General features: G+C 65.4%; 3 protein-coding genes across 6 annotated transcripts; all 3 read left to right on the forward strand.

Moving 5' to 3' along the window:
* Window positions 1-9,805: 9,805 nt before the first annotated feature.
* CIMAP1B (ciliary microtubule associated protein 1B) lies at window positions 9,806-13,866 on the forward strand. Of its 3 annotated transcripts, none has more exons than XM_068164522.1 (7): window positions 9,806-9,842; window positions 10,459-10,709; window positions 11,412-11,615; window positions 11,707-11,808; window positions 12,475-12,596; window positions 13,521-13,661; window positions 13,752-13,866. In XM_068164522.1, the coding sequence occupies exons 2-7, from the start codon at window positions 10,604-10,606 to the stop codon at window positions 13,827-13,829; spliced, it is 753 nt and encodes a 250-aa protein (XP_068020623.1). In that variant the 5' UTR covers window positions 9,806-9,842; window positions 10,459-10,603; the 3' UTR covers window positions 13,830-13,866. The 3 variants fall into 3 exon arrangements, with proteins under 3 accessions (XP_068020623.1, XP_068020632.1, XP_068020614.1); XM_068164531.1 differs by lacking the exon at window positions 9,806-9,842 and adding an exon at window positions 9,843-9,849; XM_068164513.1 differs by lacking the exon at window positions 9,806-9,842 and having other exon boundaries at window positions 10,369-10,709.
* Window positions 13,867-14,508: 642 nt separating this feature from the next.
* On the forward strand, window positions 14,509-20,533 carry TYMP (thymidine phosphorylase). Of its 2 annotated transcripts, XM_068169657.1 has the most exons (10): window positions 14,509-14,869; window positions 15,534-15,736; window positions 15,827-15,925; window positions 16,507-16,636; window positions 16,745-16,863; window positions 17,346-17,508; window positions 18,723-18,953; window positions 19,555-19,695; window positions 19,781-19,964; window positions 20,443-20,533. In XM_068169657.1, the coding sequence occupies exons 1-9, from the start codon at window positions 14,743-14,745 to the stop codon at window positions 19,960-19,962; spliced, it is 1,395 nt and encodes a 464-aa protein (XP_068025758.1). In that variant the 5' UTR covers window positions 14,509-14,742; the 3' UTR covers window positions 19,963-19,964; window positions 20,443-20,533. The 2 variants fall into 2 exon arrangements, with proteins under 2 accessions (XP_068025758.1, XP_068025756.1); XM_068169655.1 differs by lacking the exon at window positions 20,443-20,533 and having other exon boundaries at window positions 15,534-15,925; window positions 19,555-19,911.
* On the forward strand, window positions 19,991-21,464 carry SCO2 (synthesis of cytochrome C oxidase 2). Its single transcript, XM_068169667.1, has 2 exons — window positions 19,991-20,154; window positions 20,443-21,464. Exons 1-2 carry the CDS (start codon window positions 19,995-19,997, stop codon window positions 21,237-21,239), a joined length of 957 nt encoding a protein of 318 aa, XP_068025768.1. The 5' UTR covers window positions 19,991-19,994; the 3' UTR covers window positions 21,240-21,464.
* Window positions 21,465-21,649: the final 185 nt, after the last annotated feature.

Here is a 21,649-nt window from a genome sequence, read left to right on the forward strand (position 1 = left end):
CCCCACCCCCGCCCCCCGCCCCGCTAAGCGGTGCCCAGCTTGGTGCCAACCCTCCCCCCCTGCTCCACGCTTCGGTGCCAAGCTGGAGGAACTGGGGTCGGGTTGGCAGGAGCGAAGGGAACGGTTGCAGCAAGGGTTTGGGGACCCCCCCTTCACCCTGCGCTCGGCAGCGGGGACCCCCCCGCCCGGCATGGGGCAGTCCCCAGCGCGTAACGCAGCGCCGGGGAGGGGGCGCGGGGCTTACCCGCGGGGCTGCGGGAGGGGAAGGGCTGGGGGTGAACCGCTCCTTTTGGGCCCCCCACAAGTGGGGGTGAGACGGGAGGGGCCCAAGGTCAGGGGCCCGGGAGAGAAAAAAAGCCCCCCCCCCCGCCCTGGGCTGTGCGCACCGGGAGCGCAGGTGGCGCCGCGGGACGCCGAGGGGAAGGGGGCGAGGCGGAGGGGCACAGAGGGGGCGCCGGGGGCACCGCCGTGGGGGGTGTCCCCTGGAGCTGCTCCCAGCACCAGGGGGGTCCGAGGAGCCCGGGGGGGGACCGGAGACGGAGGGCGAGTAGGGCACCGGGATGTGCGTCCTTGGGGAGGGGTGGGCGCAGAGGGTGGGGAGGAGGGGACTGGGAATGGGAATGAACTGGGAATGGAGACTGGGAATGGGCGGGGGGGGAGGCACGGACAGGAGAAAGTCCAGAGAGGTGAGGGAAGGAGAAGAGGAGATGGAGAGATGGAAAGATAGAAAGATGGAGAGGTGGAGAGATGGAGAGATAGAGAGATGGAGAGGTGGAGATGTGGAGAGATGGAGAGATAGAGAGGTGGAGAGGTGGAGAGATGGAGAGATAGATAGAGAGATGGAGAGGTGGAGAGGTGGAGAGGTGGAGATGTGGAGAGATGGAGAGGTGGAGAGATGGAGAGATAGAGAGGTGGAGAGATGGAGAGGTGGAGATGTGGAGAGATGGGAGAGGTGGAGAGATGGGAGAGGTGGAGAGATGGGAGAGGTGGAGAGGTGGGAGAGGTGGAGAGGTGGGAGAGGTGGAGAGGTGGAGAGATGGGAGAGGTGGAGATGTGGAGAGATGGGAGAGGTGGAGAGATGGGAGAGGTGGAGAGGTGGGAGAGGTGGAGAGGTGGGAGAGGTGGAGAGATGGGAGAGGTGGAGAGGTGGGAGAGGTGGAGAGATGGGAGAGGTGGAGAGGTGGAGAGATGGGAGAGGTGGAGAGGTGGGAGAGGTGGAGAGGTGGAGAGATGGGAGAGGTGGAGAGGTGGGAGAGGTGGAGAGATGGGAGAGGTGGAGAGGTGGGAGAGGTGGAGAGATGGGAGAGGTGGAGAGGTGGAGAGATGGGAGAGGTGGAGAGGTGGGAGAGGTGGAGAGGTGGGAGAGGTGGAGAGGTGGAGACATGGGGGGGAGGAAAGACAGATGGAGAAATGGTGAAATGGAGAGACAGGGAGGTGGAGAGGTGGGGACATGGAGGCAGGGGGAGGTGGAGAAATGAAGAGATGGAGAGGTGTCCCAGGCCCCCCATGCCACCTGGTGGGGCAGGCTGGGCACAGGGCTGGGCACAGTGGGACATAGTTGGGCAGGAGCTGGCCAAGGGGAAGCCAAGCCCTCGTCTCCTGCCTGCTCCTGGGCCTGGGCAGCCGTGCCCCGTGCTGGGACCTGTTGGTGGGGGACACCATGGGCCAGGCTCTCCGTGTTCCCAGCCCCAGGATCCCAGTGCTGAGCCCAAGACCTTGGCTTGGGTTTGGAGCCAGCTTCATGGATTTGGCCCCTACTTGGCAGGTGCCAGCAACCACTGAGGTGGGCTCCAAGGGCAGGATCTGGATGCTGTGCTTCCCAGGGGAAGGATGGGAATGCTGAGCATCCCAAGGGCAGGACAGGGATGTTGATCTGCCCTAGATCAGGATAGGGATGCCATGCTTCCCATGGGAAGGACGGGGATGTTGAGCACCCCAAGAGTAGGACAAGAATGGTGACTACCCCAAGGGCAGGATGGGGATGTTCCACCTTGCAGGAGGATGGCAGCACCATGGAGGACCTTGCAGGGTGGTGGCAGCACCATGAAGGACCCTGCAGGGTGATGGCAGAACCATGGGAGACCCTGGAGAGGGACAGCAGGGCCGTGGAGGCCTTTGCATGGAGATGGCAGGACCATGCAGGGACCTTGCAGGGGGATGGCAGCACCATGGAGGACCTTGCAGGGTGGTGGCAGGGCCATGAAGGACCTTGCAGGGTGATGGTAGGGTCATGGAGGGCCTTGCATGGCAATGGCAGGACCAGGGAGGGACCCTGCAGGGTGGTGGCAGAGCCATGGAAGACCCTGGAGAGGGATGGCAGGACCATGGAGGACCTTGCAGGATGGTGGCAGGGACATAGAGGACCTTGCAGGAGGATTGCAGCACCATGGAGAGACCCTGCAGGGTGGTGGCAGGGACGTGAAGGACCTTGCAAGAGGGTGGCAGGGCCATGGAGGGACCTTGCAGGAGAATGGCACAGCCATGGAGGACCTTGCAGGATGGTGACAGAGACATGCAGGACCTTGCAGGATGGTAGCAGGGCCAGGGGGGACCCCAGAGAGGATTTCCTGCAGTCTGTGGCAGCAGTGAGGTGGCAGAGCAGGAGTGATGAGGGCAGCTCCCTCCCTGGAGAACCACAGCTTCCAGCCAGGCTGAGGGCTGGGGCAGACCCTGTGGGTCCCCACATGCCAGCTGTGGGCTGTGGTTGGTCTGGGTCACAGAATCATGGAATTGGGAAGGTTGGAAGAGATCTTTGAGATCATTAACCATGGACCCAGCACTGCCAGGGCACCACCAAACCATGGCCCTCAGCACCACATCTCCACAGCTCTGAAAGCCCTCCAGGGATGGAGACTCCACTACTGCCCTGGGCAGCCTGGGCCAGGCCTGGACAACCCTCAGAGGCAGAAATTGTTCCTCATGGCCAACCTGAACCTCTCTGGGGGCAGCCTCAGGCCAACCCAGAGGGGTTTCGGAGCCCTGGAGATGGTGCTGAGGGACGTGGTTTGGTGGTGCCCTGGCAGTGCTGGGTTAAGGGTTGGCCTCCACCACCTTGGAGCTCTCTCCAACCCAACCCATGCCATGAGTCCCTCCTGACACCTTCCTGGGGCCGTGCCAGGCTGTGCCTGCTGCAGCCACAGCGTCAGAGCTGCGTCAGGACTGGCGCTGGGAGGGCGATGATGGGTGCCAGGGAACTGCCCGTGCCAGGGCCACCACTGCGGCCTCCCGCCTCCAGGGTTGGGTGCTGAGCCCCATGGCAGGGTGCTGAGCCTTACAGATAGGTGCCAAGCTCCATGGCTGGGTACTGAGCCTCACAGCTGGGTGCTGAGCCCCATGGCTGGGTGCTGAGCCTCACAGATGGGTGCTGAGCCCCATGGCTGGGTGCTGAGCCTCACAGCTGGGTGCTGAGCCCCATGGCTGGGTGCTGAGCCTCACAGCTGGGTGCTGAGCTCCACAGCTGGGTGCTGAGCCTCACAGATGGGTGCTGAGCCCCATGGCTGGGTGCTGAGCCTCATCGATGGGTGCTGAGCCCCTATCCGGGTGCTGAACCCCAGGGATGGGTGCTGAGCCCCCAGGCATCTCTGCCCCTGCCCACTGTGCCAGGGCTCTGGTGGGTGGCACAGCCCGGGCAGGATGGGTGCCCGCGCTGGATTTGATCTCAGGGCGTGACAGGCACAGGGCCGTGGGCACAGGCAGGGCTGGCAGCAGTGCCAGCAGCCCTGCGCTAGGGTGCCAGGGACAGCTGGGCGAGCAGGGACCCCCGGCCAGCGGGCAGCCCCTGCCCTCTGTCCTGGCACTGAGATGGGCACTGTCTGGCATGGTGCTGGGCAGCCCCTGCCCTCTGTCCTGGCACTGAGATGGGCACTGTCTGGCATGGTGCTAGGCAGCCCCTGCCCTCTGTCCTGGCACTGAGATGGGCACTGTCCGGCATGGTGCTGGGCAGCCCCTGCCCTCTGTCCTGGCACTGAGATGGGCATTGTCTGGCATGGTGCTGGGCAGCCCCTGCCCTCTGTCCTGGCACTGAGATGGGCATTGTCTGGCATGGTGCTGGGCAGCCCCTGCCCTCTGTCCTGGCACTGAGATGGGCACTGTCTGGCATGGTGCTGGGCAGTCCCTGCCCTCTGTCCTGGCACTGAGATGGGCATTGTCTGGCATGGTGCTGGGCAGTCCCTGCCCTCTGTCCTGGCACTGAGATGGGCATTGTCTGGCATGGTGCTGGGCAGCCCCTGCCCTCTGTCCTGGCACTGAGATGGGCACTGTCTGGCATGGTGCTGGGCAGCCCCTGCCCTCTGTCCTGGCACTGAGATGGGCATTGTCTGGCATGGTGCTGGGCAGCCCCCTGCCCCCTGTCCTGGCACTGAGATGGGCATTGTCTGGCATGGTGCTGGGCAGCCCCTGCCCCCTGTCCTGGCACTGAGATGGGCATTGTCTGGCATGGTGCTGGGCAGCCCCTGGCACTGAACTAGGCATCCCCTACCCTCTGTCCTCACACTAATCTGGGCATCCTCTGCCCAAGGAAGGAACTGGGCATCTGCTGGCATGGAACTGGGCATCTCCTGCCCTCTGACCTGGCATGGAGGTAGGCATTGCCTGTGCCCTGTCCTGGCACAAAACTGGGCATCCTCTGCTCTCCAGCATGGCACAGACCTGGGCATGCCCTCCTCTCTCTCCTGCCACAGATCTGGGTATTCCTTGCCCTCTGACCTGGCACAACACTGGGCATCTCCTTCTCTCCATCCTGGCATGGAACTGGACATCCCCTGCCCTCCATTCTGGCACAGAGCTGGGCACATCCTGCCCTCTGTCCTGGCATGGATCGGGGCATCCCCTGCCCTCTGTCCTGGCACTGCGGTGGACATCCTCTGCCTTTGTCCTGGCATGGATCTGGGCACTGCCTGCCCTCTGTCCTCACACTAAGCTGGGCATCCTCTGCCCATCCAACCTGGCACAAAACGGGGCATCTCTTGACCACCACCCTGGCACAGTGCTGGGCATGCCCTGCAATCCATCCTGGGGGCTCCGTGGTTCTTTCCCCCATGCCCACCCCCCGTGCCAGCTCCCTCCCCTGGGTGTCCCATAGACCGGGGCGATGCCAGCACCTGGGTGCCAACCTGGGATGAAAGACGCACTTGGCACTGCTGGCATCGGTGCCACGTGACTGGGCATGGGGGCACCCACTGCCCATGAACGACAGCAGGACCCAGCTCTTTTCATCTCAGTCCCCACCCTGGCACCCTTGGTGGCTGAGGCCAGTGCCAAGCAGGTGCCACATCAAAGGGTGCAGCGATGCCAGGCGCCCGCCTGCGTCGATGCGCCCATGCGTAGGTTCCCATTGCGTGGGCCAGGGGTGGCATTTTGGGTGGCACTGCCACCCCTGCTCGGGGATAAAAACCCTCCAGGGGCTGGGGCCTGGCACCCGGAGAGTCCAGCTAGCAGCCACACTGCGCCCAGTGCCCGCATCGTGCCCAGCCTCCAGGTGAGTCCCTGCCACACGGGGGGCTGAGCTCTGGGGTTGGGGGGGGGGGGGGAGAGGTGCCCTGTGCCAGCCTGTGCTCATGGCAGCCCCTGAGTCCCTGTGCCCTGCACCCCACATCCTGCACCCCCTGCACCCCACATCCTGCACCCCTGCACCCTGTGCCCTTGTGCCAGGCACCCTCTGCCCTGCACCCTGCCCCCCACATCCTGCACCCCTGCACCCTGTGCCCTGTGCCCTTGTGCCCTGCACCCTGTGCCCTGCACCCTGCACCCTGTGCCCTGTGCTCTTGTGCCAGGCACCCTGTGCCCTGCACCCTGCACCCTGCACCCTGCACCCCACATCCCTCACCCTGTGTCGCCAGCGTCCCTGCCCACTACACCGTGCACCCTGTGCCCTTGTGCCCTGCACCCCTGTGTCCCCTGCACCCTGGCACCCCAAGCCCCTGCACTCCCCCCTCTGGGGGTGTGCCCACCCACCCTGCCAGTCTGGGGGCACCCACCCTCCCTCTGTGCCCCCCAGGCCAGGTGACAATGGCACCCTCAATGCCACTGCTGCTGCTGTCGCTGGGCTGCCTGCTGCTGCCCCCCTTGCTGCACGGTGAGTGTGGGGCTGAGAGGAGGTCTTTGGGGGTGCTCCCTGGGGTGTCCCCAACTCCCTGACCTCCTCTTTTTGCCCTCCCCCCCCCGCCTCCCCCAGGCAAGGAAGTGCCCACCTGTGCCCGGGGCTGGGTGCCCTTTGAGGATGGGTGCTACAGGTTCTTCCCCCAGGAGCTGAGCTGGAGGAGGGCAGAGGTGAGGGACTGGGAGGGCACAAGGTGGCACCGGGGGTGACCCTCGCTGTGGGGCACCTCACCTGTGCCATGGCTGGGTGGCACAGCAAGGGGTTGGTGCCACCTGGGCTGGGGATGATCTGCAAGGAGGCTCTGGACTCTGTGTGGGAGCAGGTGGCACTGTGGTGGCCCCATGTAGGAGCAGAGGGGAGCCAGGTGGCACCATGATGGCAACCAGGGACCGGGACTGGGGACCAGGGGTTGGGGTCTGAGACCAGGAGTTGGGTCAGGGACAAGGGATTGAGGTGGAGAGCCAGAGACTGGGGTTGGAAGCCAAGGGGTGGGGTTGGGACCATGGGTTTGGGTGGGGGACCATGGCTTTGGCCATCATGGGGCTGGGGACCAGGGCTTAGGTACCAAGGTTTGGGGCTGGGGACTAGAGGTTGGGGACCATGGGGTTGGGGTTGAGGAACAGGGTTTGGGGACCTTGGGGTTGAGGAACAGGGTTTGGGGACCATGGGGTTGAGATCTGAGTCCAAGGGTTGGGGCTGGAGACTGTGGGGTGAGGACCAGAGTTTGGGGTTGGAGAGCATGGATCAGGGTTGGGGACCATGGACTGGGGACCAGGGCTTGGGGACCATGGGTTTGGGGTTGAGGAACAAGGTTTGGGGACCATGGGTGGGGTTTAGGGCCCATTGGTTGGGGCCAAGGAGCAGAGATTGGGGTCTGGGCCCAGGAACTGGGGTCTGGGGCCCCTCTTGGTGGGGTCAGGGCCCTTTGTCACCCACTTGTCCCCACCACAGGCCTTCTGCCAGCGCTTTGGGGGGCACCTGACATCGGTGCACAGCGAGGAGGAGCTGAAGGCCATTGCAAACCTGCTGCCCTACTCCCACCCCAGCCTGGACACCGAGGAGGAAGAGGAGGAGGAGGAGGAGGAGATGGATGAAGGAGTCTGGATTGGCCTCCACCATCCCCAGAGGGTGAGCTCACAGCTGGGACCAAGGGCTGGGGCTGGGGACCATGGATTGAGGTTGGGGACTAGGGTTTGGGGCTGGGGACCATGGATTTGGGGTTGGGGACCATGGGCTGAGGTTGGGGAGCAGGGTTTGGGGCTGGGGACCATGGATTTGGGGCTGGGGACCATGGGCTGAGGTTGGGGAGCAGGGTTTGGGGCTGGGGACCATGGATTTGGGGCTGGGGACCATGGGCTGAGGTTGGGGAGCAGGGTTTGGGGCTGGGGACCATGGATTTGGGGCTGGGGACCATGGGCTGAGGTTGGGGAGCAGGGTTTGGGGCTGGGGACCATGGATTTGGGGCTGGGGACCATGGGCTGAGGTTGGGGAGCAGGGTTTGGGGCTGGGGACTATGGGTTGAGGTTGGGGACTAGGGTTTGGGGTTAGGACCATGGATTTGGGGTTGGGGACGATGGGCTGAGGTTGGGGACCGGGGTTTGGGGTTGGGGACCATGAGTGGAGGTTACGGACCATGAGTCCAACCCCACCCCATGGGACCTCCTGGTAGCCCCAAGAGGGGCATGGGGTGGCACAGGCATGGGGTGGCTCAGGCATTGGGGTCCCCACAGAGCCGCTGCTGGCAGTGGTCAGATGGCTCCCAGCTGGACTTTGGCTCCTGGCAGCTGGGACGTGCAGGGACAGCCTGTGCCGCGCTGCAGGGCACCACTGGTGAGCAAGGGTTGGCACTGGGCATCACCAGCCACGGCCACCGGGGGGCCTCCACAGGGCCAGTCAGCACCAGCCCTGGGCACCACTGTCTCCCTGGGCACCACCGTCCCTGGGCACCACCATCCCTGGGCACCACCGTCCCTGGACAGCACCACCCCTGGGCACCAGTATCCCCAGCCGACAGTGTGCCTGGCCAGCAGTGTGCCCGGCCAGCAGTGTGCCCAGTGTCTGGAATCACCTGGCCATGAGGTGGCAGCACTGAGTGCCCGGGGGGGTGGGGGGGTGGTCTCCTGGGGGTTCTCCGGGGGGGTCCCTGACTGTCCCTTTCCCTTCCAGAGCCCAGGCGGTGGCTCAGAGACACCTGCGGGGAGCGGAAGCCCTTCGTCTGCAGGACCAGAGCCTAGAGACCCCCCCAGTGCCCCCCAGTGCCCCCCAGTGGCCCCCAGTACCCTCCCAGTACTCCCCAGTACCTCTACCAACCCCCCGTACCCCAACTAACCGCCCCCAACCCCCCTCCAGCACCCCCAGTAGTGTCGTGTGCCCCCCCAGTATATCCAGTCGCTCCCCAGTCCCCCCTAGTATCCCACCAGTGAGCCCCCACAGCCACCCACTGACCCCCAGCACCCCCCAGCACCCCCCAGTCCCTGCAGTAACGCCCCCCAGAGCTCCCAGTAACGCCTCCATAGCCCAACAGCACCCCCCTAGCACCCCCAGTCCCTGCAGTAACGCCCCCCAGAGCTCCCAGTAACGCCTCCATAGCCCAACAGCACCCCCCCAGCACCCCCCAGCACCCCCCAGTCCCTGCAGTAACGCCCCCCAAGCTCCCAGTAACGCCTCCATAGCCCGACAGCAACTCCTAGCACCCCCAGTACCCCCCACGAAGCCCCCCAGGACCCCCCCAGGAGCCAACTCCCCAGCACCCCCGGTCCCCCGCGGTTCACCCCAGTAAAGCTGGCTGAGCCCAGCCTGGTCTCTGCAGCCTTCTTGTGCCCCCCCGCCCCGAACTGGGGTCCCCCCACAGCACCGGGGGGTCTGGGAAGTGGGATTGGCAGCACCGGGACAGGGACAGCTGGGGTCCACATGGGGGAGCTGGGGGGTGCTGGGGGGGGGGCTGGGGGTTACTGGGAGGGACTGGTCCCTAGGAGACTCTCAAGACCCATGTGGGAGCCCCCCCCAACCAAAGACCTCTGTGGTCCTCATGGGACCCCCATGTCCCCCTGGCTGTCCCCCTGGCCCTGTCTCCTGTCCCCCTGTCCCCATCCCCACGTACCCTGCCCCCTCTTCCTCAATATCCCCCTGTCCCATGTCCCCATGTCCCCATGTCCCATAACCCTATGTCCCATGCCCCACATCCCCGTCCTATATCCCCATGTCCCCCTGTCCCATGTCCCCCTGTCCCACGTCCCCATGTCCCCATGTCCCCCTGTCCCATGTCCCCCTGTCCCACGTCCCCATGTCCCCATGTCCCCCTGTCCCATGCCCCCCTGTCCCACGTCCCCATGTCCCCATGTCCCCCTGTCCCATGCCCCATATCCCCCTCTCCCCTGTCCCCATGTCCCCCCGTCCCATGTCCCCCTGTCCCATGCCCCATATCCCCCTCTCCCCTGTCCCCATGTCCCCCCGTCCCATGTCCCCCTGTCCCATGTCCCCCTGTCCCATATCCCCCTGTCCCATATCCCCCTGTCCCCCTGTCCCATATCCCCCCGTCCCATGTCCCCCTGTCCCATATCCCCCTGTCCTATGTCCCCATATCCCCATGTCCCCATGTCCCCCGTTCCATGTCCCCCTGTCCCTATACCCCCCTGTCCCACGCCCGCGGTGCCCTCCCCTCCCCCCCCCGCCCCGTCCCCTTTGTTGTGTTGCTGCCATAGCGACGGGGGGCAGGGAGCGTCCGGGCACAGCCGGGCACGGCAGGGTGAGGGGTGAGCCCCTGGCACCTCCAGGGGGGAGCACCTAGGGGGCACTGGGGGGCAGTTCAGGGGGGAGCGGTCCGTGGGGTGTGGGGACGGAGCTGTTGGGGGTGGAGGGCATCTGGGGGCATCTGGGGGCACTGGAGGCATCTGGGAGGTGCTATGGGGCGCCTGGGGGACACCGGGGGCACTGGGGGCAACTATGGGGTGCTATGGGGCATCTATGGTGGGTGCGGGGCAATCTATGGCAGGTGGGGGCCAGTTTAGGGGGGAGCAATCCGTGGGGTGGGGGGGGGCGTCTGTGGGGAGCTGGGGGCACTGGGGGCATCTCTGGGGTCCTATAGGGCATCTGTGGGGTACTGGGGGTGTCTGTGGGGCACTGGGGACATCTCTGGAGTGCTATAGGGCATCTGAGGGGCACTGGGGGTGTCTGTGGGGCACTGGGGTCCATCTGTGGGGCACTGGGTGTATCTGTGGGGCACTGGGGGCATCTCTGGGGTGCTGGGTGCTCATTTATGGGGTGCTGGGGACACCTGCTGGGCACTGGGAGTATCTCTGGGGTGCTGGGGGCATCTCTGGGGCCTGTCCCATGCCCAGTCTGTGCCCACCGTTGGTGCCCAGCCAGTGCCTGCTCTCAGTGCCCAGTTGCCAGCCAGTAGCCACTGTCGGTGCCCAGTCGCCAGCCAGTACCCGCTGCCGGCGCTCAGTTGCCAGCCAGTGCCCGCTGCCCGTGCCTGGAGCGCCCCAGGGGGCGCACCCCCGGGCGATGGCAGAGCCCTGGGTGGGCACCTGGCGGCCTCACCGCCCCCGGGGGCCGATCGCCGCCCTCTATGGCAGCCCCGGGCCCAAGTACGGGCTGCCCACCAACGTGGGTGAGTGGGCATGGGGGGCACGGGGGGCATGGCGGGCAGGGAGGGGGGGGGTACCATGAGTCAGTTTGCCAGGGTGCCAAGGTAGCAGGTACCGCAGTGCTGTGGTGGCATAGTGCCAAGGTACCATGTGCTAGGGTGCCATGATGCCAGGATACCATAATGCCAGGGCGTCAATGTGCCAGTGTTGGTGCCATGTACCTGGGGATGATGATGCCAGGATGCCAATAATGCTGCAGTATCATGATGTCAAGATGCCAAAGTGCCATAATGCCAGAGAACCATGCTGACAAGGTTCGAGGGGACCATGATGCCAAGGTGCCAAGTGCCGGAGTGCCACGATGCCAAGGTGCCAGGGTGTCACGTGCCCGATTCTCATGATCCCATGTGCCATGGCATCATAATGCCAAGATGCCAGAAAGTCGGGGTACTCTGTGCCATTTTACCATGATGCCAAGGGCCAGAGTGCCATGATGCCAAGGTGCCATGATGCCAAGGTGCCAGGGTGTCACGTGCCCGATTCTCATGATCCCATGTGCCATGGCATCATAATGCCAAGATGCCAGAGAGTCGGGGTACTGTGTGCCAGGTTACCACGATGCCAAGGTGCTAAAGTGCCAGGATACCGTGATGCCCAGGTGCCAGGAGGTTGTGTGCCATGATGCCAGGGTGCCAAGGCGCTCACCCCCCGTCCCTCTCTCCCAGGCTACCGCCTCCACGACCCCTCCCGCGTCCGCGCCCCTGCCTACAGCTTCGGGATCCGAGGGTGCCAGCAGACGCTGCCCCGCTCCCCAGGCCCTGCCTACATGCTGCCCCCCGGCACCACTTTCAAGGGCCCCCCTGGCACCCCTGCCTTCTCCATCAGCAGCCGCCCCCGGGACCTGCTGCCCCCCCAGACCCCCGGACCTGGTGAGCTGGGGGGGAAGCGGGCGGGGGGGGGAAGGGGTGGCGGCGGTTGTGCCAGGGCTCGGTGCCCACGGCGCTGGTGCCCACCCCCCAGGGTGTTACTGTCCGGAGAGGGCAGACAGGATGGCATTTCCCACGGCACCTGCCTTTGCCCTGCGCTCCCGCACCAAGATGGGCAGCTGCCAGCAGACACCAGGTAGGTGCCCGCCCCCCTCCCCCCCGACAGTACTCACAGTTTGCCGTGCCAATCATCCCCAGGCAGTGCCACCTCAGTGCTATCCTCAGTGCTCCCTGTGCCCACCTCAATACCCCCCCAGTACCCCCTTCAGTAGACCCATGCCCACTCCAGTGCTCACCAACCCCCTCTCAGTACCCACCTCAGTGCCCCCTCAGTGCCCCCCATGCCCACCCCAATACCCCCCAATACCCCACTCTGTACACCCATGCCCAACTCAGTGCTATCCTCAGTGCCCCCTGTGCCCACCTCAATACCCCCCCAGTATCCCCTTCAGTAGACCCATGCCCACTCCAGTGCCCACCAACCCCTTCCAGTACCCACCTCAGTGCCCACTCAGTGCCCCCCATGCCCACCCCAATACCCCCCAGTACTCGCTTCAGTACACCCATGCCCACCTCAGTGCCCACTATCTCCCTCTCACTACCCCCCTCAATGCCCCCTCAGTGCTCCCCATGCCCACCTCAGTGCTATCCTCAATGCCCCCATGCCCACCCCAATACCCCCCAGTACCCCCTTCAGTACACCCATGACTACCTTAGTGCCCCACATCCCCCTCTCAGTACCCACCTCAGTGATCCTCTCAGTGCCCCCCATGCCCACCTCAGTGCCTCCCGTGCCCGCTAGGCCCCGCTGCCTACATGCTGCCCACCATGCTGGGTGCCCATGTGGTGAATAAGAGCTCAGCACCCAACTACTCCATCCCTGGGCGCAGCAAAATTGGAGCCTTCTACCAGGACCTGAGCAAGGTGGGTGCCAAGGTGCCAGGAGTTGGGTGCCAAGGTGCCAGGGTGCCAGGAATTGGGTGCCAAAGGGCCCAGCTCACCGGGTGCCAGGGCATCAAGGTCCTGGGGGTTTGGGGTGCTGGGTGCCCAGGAGTGCCAAGCAGACCATAGTGCCAGGCAGCTCTAATGCCAAGGGGTTAGGGTATCAAGGGCCCCAGGATGTTGGCATGCCAGGAATCCGGGGTGCTGGCATGCCAAGGTGTTGAGGTTTTGTGTGCCAGGGTGCCAGAGGATCTGGGGGTCTGGTGTGCTGGGTGGCCAGGGTGCCAAGTGCCTGAGTGCTAGGGTGCCAAAGTTCTGGGAGACTGGGATGCTGGGGTGCCAGGCTGAGTGCCATTGTGCCAAGGTGCTGGGTGGCTGGGGTGCCAAGGTCCCAATTGTCTGAGTGCCATTGTGCCAAGGTTCTGGGATGCTGGGTGGCCAGGGTGCCCGAGTGTCAAGCACCTGAGTGCCATTGTGCCAAGGTACTGGAGCACTGGGTGGCAGGGGTGCCAGGATGCCAAGGTTCTGGAGTGCTGGTGGCTGGGGTGCCGGGGTGACAAGGTTCTGGGGTGCTGGGTGGCCAGGGTGCCCGAGTGTCAAGCACCTGAGTGCCATTGTGCCAAGGTGCTGGGTGGCTGGGGTGCCAAGGTGCCAAGTGTCTGAGTGCAAGGATGATAAGGTTCTGGGGTGCTGGGTGGCAGGGGTGCCAGGGTGACAAGGTTCTGGAGTGCTGGGTGGCCAGGGTGCCTGAGTGTCAAGCACCTGAGTGCCATTGTGGCAAGGTGCTGGGCGGCTGGGGTTCCAGGGTGCCAAGTGTCTGAGTGCCAGGGTGCCAAGGCTGTATGGGTCTGGGGTGCTGGGTGGCCGGGGTGGCAGGGTGCCCATCAGCACACCCTGTGCCCACAGACGCCAGGCCCCTGCGGCTACAACATGGTAGCCACCGACGTGTACAAGCAGCGGGCACCACAGTTCAGCATGATGGCACGAAACACCCTCCCTGGGGACAACACTGCCAAGCCTGGGCCTGGCACCTACAACCCTGAGCAGGTAAGGGGGGGGGGGGGGGGGCAGGGGGCGCCCATTGGCACCCCCTTGCCCTGGGGTCTCCCTAACCACAGCCTTGTGCCCACCCCACAGGGCCGGCGGCAGGGGGTGACCTTCGGCATCCGGCACTCGCAGTACCTGGCACCCCTCATCGTGGATGTGCCCGACTGAGGGGGCACAGGGATGGGCACAGCCCGTGCCAATAAATGGGAGGCCAAAGGCCAGGCCTGGGCTGCTGTCCTGCTGAGTCACTGGGCAAGGCTGGCATGGGAGGGGCAGGGAGGGCTTGGCTCTGGCCCACGGATGGGTGCTGGATGCTGGGGGCGGGGGGCAGGATGTGATGCCCAGACCAGAAGCTGCTCTGGTGCCATCGCGGGTGCCTGCCCTAGGGCACCCAGCTGACATCTGCTGGCTGGGCAGGATGACCCAGCTGATCCCAGTCTCTTGCCATGGGTGCTGTGGGTCTGCTGGCACCAAGGCTGGCATCCTGTCATGAGCATCATGGGTGCCATGGGTGTTGTAGGTGCTCTGGGTGCCACGGGTGCAAGGTGTGCCATGGCTACTGTGAGTCTCATGACTCCCGTGGGGGTTGGAGGTGCCATGGGTGCTGTGGTGCCATGGGTGGGGACACCCAGCTCTGTGAAGACCCCACACAGAGCCCTGGGCACTCCCTGAGGCTGTCCTGTGGGTGATGGGTGCCCAGCCCTGGCACCCTCCCAGCTGCCAGGGCTTCACCTCACTGGGCCTGACCCTCACTCACTGCCCTGAGGGCAGAGTCCAGTGCCAAGGCACTGCCTCACACAGGCACTGAGCCAGGCTGGGCAGGCCCCGACAGTGCCACCCAGGTAGGATCAGGGTGCTGGCCAGGCAAGATCGAGGTGCCAGTCAGGAAGGACTAGGGTGCCTTTCGGGCAGGATCGAGGTGCCAGTTGGGCACGGGCAGGGGTTCGGTCAGGATCAGGGTGCCAGTCGAGATCAAGGTGCCAGTCAAGATCGAGGTGGCAGCCAAGATCGAGGTGCCAGCTGATCAGCATCGAGGTGCCAGCCAGGATCGGTGTGCCAGTCGGGAAGGAGCAAGGTGCCAATGGCTGCCCAGGGCTCGCTGCCAGCCCTGATCCGCAAGAAACGGGATGGGCACCGGCTGGAGGAGGCTGAGATACAGAGCTTCGTGAGGGGCATCACCCAGGGCACCGCACAGCAGGGACAGATCGGTGGGTGCCAACGGCTGGTGGGGCACAGGGTGGATGGCACAGCGCAAAGGACATGCCAAGGGGTGGGTGGCACAGCCCAGGGACAGGGTGTCGAAGGGTGGGTGGATGGCATAGCCTGGAGACGCATCGAGGGCACAGGGAAGAGGCAGGAAGGGGCGGGGGTGTGAGGCAGTGGAACAGGGCTGCGGGGCACAGAAGGACACAACATGGCACGGGGGAGACACGGGTGGCACAGACTCAGGTAGAGGGGACATCTCCAGGGGATCTGGCACGGGGACATAGCAGAGGCTGGCACAACGGGGACACACATGGGGAGGTGGGCAGGGCAGGGTGGGCAATGGGACACGGCAGAGGGTCCTGAGCAGGGGACATGGCACAGGAGCTTGGCAGGTGACTCAGCCAGGGGCACCGCAGAGGGACACGGCACAGGGACGCGGCACAGGGAAGCGGCAGGCACAGATCGGGAAGCAGGGGGGGAAGACATCGCCAGGGGACCTGGCATGGGCACACGGCAAAGGCTGGCACACTGGGGGACACGCAGGGGCAGGGCGAGCAGCCGCGGTGGGCAGGGTGGTACTGCCAGCCCCGGGACGGGGCAGAGGACACGGGGGCAGGAAGGGGGAGATCAGAGCCGGCAGGGTGCCGCCACGGGCCGTGTCCCCAGGTGCCATGCTGATGGCCATCAGGCTGCGGGGCATGGACCTGCGTGAGACCCTGGCACTGACGCGGGCGATGGCGGCCTCGGGGCGGACGCTGGCCTGGCCGCAGGCCTGGCACGGGCGCCTGGCGGACAAGCACTCGACGGGCGGCGTCGGGGACAAGGTCAGCCTGGTGCTGGCCCCCGCGCTGGCCGCCTGCGGCTGCAAGGTGAGAGGGGCACTGGGGCGGGGCTGGGGGGCGCTGCCCTCACCCCCTGCTCTGTGCCACCCTCCGTGCCCACCCCCGCTGTGCCCACAGGTGCCAATGATCAGCGGGCGCGGGCTGGGCCACACGGGGGGGACCCTGGACAAGCTGGAGGCCATCCCCGGGTTCCGAGTCAGCCTGAGCCCTGAGGAGGTGAGGGATGGGCACTGCCACCCTGGCACCCGGCCACACTGGCACCTAGCCACGCTGGCACCCACCCGCGTTGTCACCTAGCCATGCTGTCACCATGCCACAATGTCACCCAGTCACAGTGCCACCATGCCACACTGCCACCTTGGCACGCTGTCACCTTGGCACGCTGTCACCCCGCGGGTGTTCTGGGCTCGTGGGGACTGGGGAGCTCCGAGGGGGACAGAGGACACTGATGGGTGCGGGATGGGACAGGGGATGGGACTCGGGAGGGCACAAAGGATGGCAGAGGGGGCACAGGATGGGACACAGGATGGGACACAGGAGGGACAGGGGATGGCAGGGGGACCTGGGATGGGACAAGGGTGGCAGATGGACTCGGGCGGGGACATAGGCTAGCACAGAGGACACGGGATGGGACCTGTGATGGCACAGGGGATGGCAGAGGGTACCCAAGGTGGGAGAGAGGATGGCAGAGGGGACACGGGATGGCAGAGGGCGCCCGAGGCGGGAGGAAGGATGGCAGAGGGAACAGAGGATGGCAGAGGAGCCAGGGCTGGCAGCAGGCACCGGTGCCATGGCAGATGCAGGACGCCCTGGAGCGGGTCGGGTGCTGCATCGTGGGGCAGAGCGAGGAGCTGTGCCCAGCGGACCGGGTGCTGTACGCGCTGCGGGACGTGACGGCCACTGTGGACAGCTTGCCGCTCATCACCGGTACCGGGGACACCGGGGGGGCACCAGGGAGGGCACCGGGGAAGACGCCGGGGAGGGCGCCGGGGAGTGCCCCGGGGGCAGGGGACAGGGCGGTGACCGCTGGCACAGCCTCTATCCTCAGCAAGAAGGCGGCGGAGCAGCTCTCGGCGCTGGTGCTGGATGTCAAGTACGGGGGGGCCGCGCTGTGCCCCACCAGGGACAGCGCCCGGCAGCTAGCACAGAGCCTGGTGAGCCCCGGGCATCCCTTCCTTTCCTTTTCCAGCCCAGTTCCTTCTCTTTCGTTCACCTGCCCCTTCTTCCCGTCCCTTTCCCAACCCTGTCCCTCTTCCCACCCCTGTCCCAGTCTTGACCGTGCTCCTTCTCTTCCCTTTCTCCCGGCCCTGCCCCGTTCCCATCCCTGTCCTTGCTTCACCCCTGCTCCTTCCTTTTCCCTGTCCCGTTCCCATCCCTGTCCTTGCTTCACCCCTGTTCCTTCCTTTTCCCTGTCCCGTTCCCATCCCTGTCCCTGCTTGATCCCTACTCTTTCCCTGTCCCGTTCCCATCCCTGTCCTTGCTTCACCCCTGTTCCTTCCTTTTCCCTGTCCCGTTCCCATCCCTGTCCCTGCTTGATCCCTACTCTTTCCCTGTCCCTGTCCCTGTCCCTTTCCCATCCCTACCCCTTCCCGGTCCCGGCCCCTCCCGCCATCCCCACGGCTCTCGCTGCCCGCAGGTGTGGGTTTGCTCCGAGCTGGGCTTGCAGGGCTCTGCGGTGCTGACGCCGATGTCGCAGCCTCTGGGCCGCCGCCTGGGGCACTCTCTGGAGGTGCTGGAGGCGCTGGAAGCGCTGCACGGCGCGGGGCCGCCCGACCTGCGCCTCCTCGTCACCATGCTGGGTATGGGGGTGAAGGGGGCACACAGCTGCAGTGGGGAGAGGGGGTCCCTCTGCACCCCTGTCAAGCCTCGGGTTCCCTGCACCCCACCATGTCCCCAAGAATCTTCTCTGATCCCACCTCTTCCCCACCAGCCCTGAGCCCCTTCATGTCCTTGGGAACCTTCTCCTGTGCCCCTCCCCAACCCTGAAGCCCCCCTGGAGCCTCAGGGTCCCCGTCCCCCCCCCCCCCCCCAGCCTTGCACCCTTCGTGGCTCTGTGGCCCTTAACTATGCCCCCCTGCCCCCAGTGCTCCCCTGTGGACCTTCCTTGTGACCCTTCTCACAGCCTTGGGGTCCCTGTTGTGTCCCCCTCCCAACCCTGAACCCTTCATGGGGACCTTCCCTGTGCTCCTCCAAGCCATGATCCCCACAAACTCTCAAGTTCCCTCTGCCCTGCCCCAACTCTGAACCCCTAATGGGCCTGGGGACCTTCCCTGTGCCCCCAAACCTAGGCACCACCTTGGGGCCCCTGTGCCGCCACCCCCAACTCTGAGCCCCACCAGAGCCTCGGGGTCTGTGTGTGCCCCCAGCCCTGAGCCCTTCATGTCCCTGGGCACTGCCCCTGTGTCCCCTCCCCAGCTCTAGCTCCCTGAAAGCCTTGGGGACCCTGTGGCACCCCCCAGCCCTGAGGCACTTCCCTGTCCTTGGTGACCCTTCCTCTGCCCCTCCTCAGCCTAACACTCCTCCCTGGTCCCCCCCTGTGAACCCCAAAACCCTAGACTCACCCCCAGTCTTGGGGTCCCTGCACCCCTGCCTGTCCCTTCCTTCTGACCCCAACTAATTTTACCCCACCCTAGACCCCTCCCAGTTCAAAACACCCCAACCCCTCCCACCTCCCCAGCTGATCACTGACCTCCAGCTGCCTCCCTTCCCAGACCACAACTGGGGGCATTTTGGCATGCAAAGAGGGATGGGGGCGTTTTGGGGTGCGGGTTAAGGATATTTTGGGGTGCAGAGAGGGTTGTTGGGATGCAAAAGGGGGTTTGGGTTCATTTTGGGATGCAGAGAGGAATTGGGGAGTCATTGAGGGGTGCAGGGGGCAAGGGTTGAGGAGCAGGAGGACATTTTGGGGTGCAGGGAGGGTTAAGGGGCATTTTGAGGTGCAGAGGTAGGTAGGAGGCATTTTGAGGTGCAGATGAGGGGTCCCCAGGCCCCAGTACCAGCCAGTGTCCTGCAGGTGGTCTGCTGCTGTGGCAGTGTGGCCTGGCTGGGAGTGCTGAGCAGGGCCAGCAGCTCCTGGGTGCAGCACTAGACAATGGCTCAGCCCTGGCCACTTTCGAGGCCATGCTGGGGGTCCAGGGGGTAGCCCCCAACACAGCCCAGCTCCTCTGCACTGGGGCCCCTGCCCAGCGCTGGCAGGTCCTGGGCCAGGCCAGCATCCAGGAGGAGCTGAAGGCACTACAGGGAGGTAAGTGATGGGCTAGAGGGAGCACCCCAACTTCTACCCCTACCCTGTACCCCTTGTGAGCTTAAGGGGGTCCCGCTGGACCCCCCCCAAACCTTCCTCAGGGCTGCCTGCTAATCATCCCCTCACAAACCTCACTCCCTGAACCTGTCGCCCTCTGGAGAGACCCTGGGGTCCCTGCCTGCCCTTCCCCCCAGCCCCCACTCCCCCATAATTTGGGCTCCCTAAAACCCACACACCTCAAGCTCTCTGCCCTCCAACTCCCTGCCTGCACAACCCAGCCCCACATCCCCCAATGTTCCATTAAGTCCATGTCTGCAGCCCCAGCCCCAAATCCTCCACACCTGGAGCCCCCCAAGAGCCCCATACCCCTCAAGCTCCCTGCCCCCCATGCCCCATTCCTAAAGCTGCTCACCCCCCAAACTCTGTAGCCCTCCATCTTCCTGCCCCATTCCCAAAGCCCCCAAAACTCTGCACCCCTCAACCTGTGCCACACCCCCCATTCCCAAGGCCCTCAGCCCCCTGAACTCCCTGAAGCCCCTCACAGCCCATCCCCTGCCCTTTCGACACCCCCCCCCCCGCTTCCCTCCCCGCGGTATGCCAGGTTGGGTGCAGCAGATCGAGGCCCTGCCTCTCGCCCACGTCCTCCACCGCCTGGGAGCCGGCCGGGAACGGGCCGGAGACCCCATAAACCACCGGGTGGGAGCCGAGCTGCTGGTAACAGCGGGGCAGCGGCTGGAGGCAGGTACGGAAAGCAGCCTTGTCGTTGTTGGGGGCGAGGCGGAAGGGTCTCTGCAGGCTTCAGCCCACAGCGGAGCCTTTGCCCTCAGGCGAGGCCTGGCTGCGGGTGCACCACGACGGAGGCCTGGATGAGGAAGGCCGCAAGGCCTTGCAGGCCGCTCTTCGCCTGGCCCCGGAGGCTCCTTCGAGCCCACCCGAGTTTGTCACCGAAACGATTCTGCCCACGGGGGAGATGCCGGGCAGCGGAGATATAATCCAGCTGCCGGCCTAGGGGTACGCAGCCGCCGGGGCAGCGAGCCGCGCATGCGCCCTCATCGCAGGCGGGGTTGCGCCCAACGCGCATGCGCCACCTCCTGCCCACGGGGGGCGCGCAGCGCGCCTGGTCACGTGCACCTGAAACCCCACCCTGTGCGTCACTTCCGCTGCCGGCCCTGCCGGTGCCGCGGGCCCCGGCGCTCTACGGGTAGGCCCCGGAGGGTCATGGGGAGGGGGTTAAAGGGAGCCTGGCAGCGGGGACCCGACGTGAAGGGCTAAAGGGCACCGGGACAGCAGGGGCATGGGGCAGAGGGCGTCGGGGGCCTGCCATGAGGGGACAAAGGGCACCGGCACAACAGGGGTAGGGGTGAAAGCGCCCTGCGGGCTCTGGCCAGGGGTCAAAAGGCACTAAGGTGTCAGGTGGCACCAGAGGGCTGGCACAAGGCCTCCAAACATCCCCTGTGCTCCTCTCCTCACCCCTTCTCCTTCCCCACAGCCCCACCATGCCGCTGCCCCGCCGCCTGCTTCCCCTTCGCCCTCTCCTGCTCCCCACCCCCCCCGCGCCACCCTTTACCACCCACCCGCTGCCTCTCCAACCCCGCCTCTACGCCGGGCGGAGGCCGGGCAATGCCATTTTGGGGCCGCGTAGGCGTGGTGGCGGCGGCGGGGACGGCGGCGGGGGCTGCCTGGTTGTATCTGCGGGAGGAGAAGGAGCGGCGGCGGCGGGCACGGCGCCAGGAGGAGCTGCGGGCGCTGGCACTGGGCCAGGGGGATTTCCAGCTGGTGGATCACACCGGGAGGGCCCGCCGCAAGTCGGACTTCCTGGGCCGCTGGGTGCTGCTCTACTTCGGCTTCACCCACTGCCCCGACGTGTGCCCGGAGGAACTGGAGAAGCTGGGCAGGGTGGTGGAGATGCTGGAGCGAGAGGACGCCCGGAAAGGTAGCCTTCCTCCCATCCAACCCCTCTTCATCACGGTGGATCCAGAACGGGACAGCGTGGAGGCCCTGGCCCGGTACCTCCAGGACTTCCACCCCCGCCTGCTGGGATTGACCGGGAGCCCCGAGGCCGTGCGGGCAGCGGGCAAAGCCTACAGAGTCTATGCCCAGGCGGGGCCCCCCGACGCCAGCGGGGAGTACTTGGTGGATCACAGCATCATCCTCTACCTGCTGGGCCCCGACGGGCTCCTCCTCGACTACTACGGCAGGGCCAAGAGCGAGGAGCAGATCGCCCGCAGCGTGCGGCACCACATGGACACCTACCAGCCCCTGCCCCCACAGGGGCACAAAAAATGATGGCTGCCCCTGCCTGGGGGCAGGAAAGCTGCTTGGGACTCGCTCCAGGGGCAGTGAAACTGATTGGGATACACCCACCCAGGGCATTAAAGCTGGCACTCCTCCGGGGCAGTGAAAATAATTCACACCACGTGGGCACCTACCAAGCCCTACCTGTGCCAACCTAGGGGCAGAAAAAGTGATTGGCACCACCTTAGGGCAATAAAGCTGCTTGGGATCTCCTTCTAGGGACAGTAAAGTGATTAGCATCCCCCCCAGGGCCATTAAAACAGGCATCTCACCAGAGCAGTAAAGCTGCTTGGCACCACATGGGTGCTTACCAGCCCCGCCCCCTGCCTACCCAGGGGCATTAAAACTGCTTGGCACCCCTCTCCCCAAAATAACCTCCCCCTAAAGCACCCCCTGTCGTT

This window comes from Melanerpes formicivorus, unplaced genomic scaffold, assembly GCF_026170545.1.
Source record: "Melanerpes formicivorus ecotype bairdi unplaced genomic scaffold, bMelFor1.0.p_v2 SCAF_3, whole genome shotgun sequence".
Classification (NCBI taxonomy): Eukaryota; Metazoa; Chordata; class Aves; order Piciformes; family Picidae; genus Melanerpes; species Melanerpes formicivorus.

Excerpts from the sequence above, each read along its gene's own strand:
- CIMAP1B (XM_068164513.1), top strand. The coding sequence starts at position 10,427 with ATGCCCAGTCTGTGCCCACCGTTGGTGCCCAGCCAGTGCCTGCTCTCA. Across the intron at positions 10,710-11,411 it reads CGGGCTGCCCACCAACGTGG|GCTACCGCCTCCACGACCCC; the intron begins GTGAGTGGGCAT and ends CCTCTCTCCCAG. Across the intron at positions 12,597-13,520 it reads TCTACCAGGACCTGAGCAAG|ACGCCAGGCCCCTGCGGCTA; the intron begins GTGGGTGCCAAG and ends CTGTGCCCACAG.
- TYMP (XM_068169655.1), top strand. The coding sequence starts at position 14,743 with ATGGCTGCCCAGGGCTCGCTGCCAGCCCTGATCCGCAAGAAACGGGAT. Across the intron at positions 16,864-17,345 it reads GGCAGCTAGCACAGAGCCTG|GTGTGGGTTTGCTCCGAGCT; the intron begins GTGAGCCCCGGG and ends CGCTGCCCGCAG. Across the intron at positions 17,509-18,722 it reads CCTCCTCGTCACCATGCTGG|GTGGTCTGCTGCTGTGGCAG; the intron begins GTATGGGGGTGA and ends AGTGTCCTGCAG.
- SCO2 (XM_068169667.1), top strand. The coding sequence starts at position 19,995 with ATGCGCCCTCATCGCAGGCGGGGTTGCGCCCAACGCGCATGCGCCACC. Across the intron at positions 20,155-20,442 it reads CGGGCCCCGGCGCTCTACGG|CCCCACCATGCCGCTGCCCC; the intron begins GTAGGCCCCGGA and ends CCTTCCCCACAG.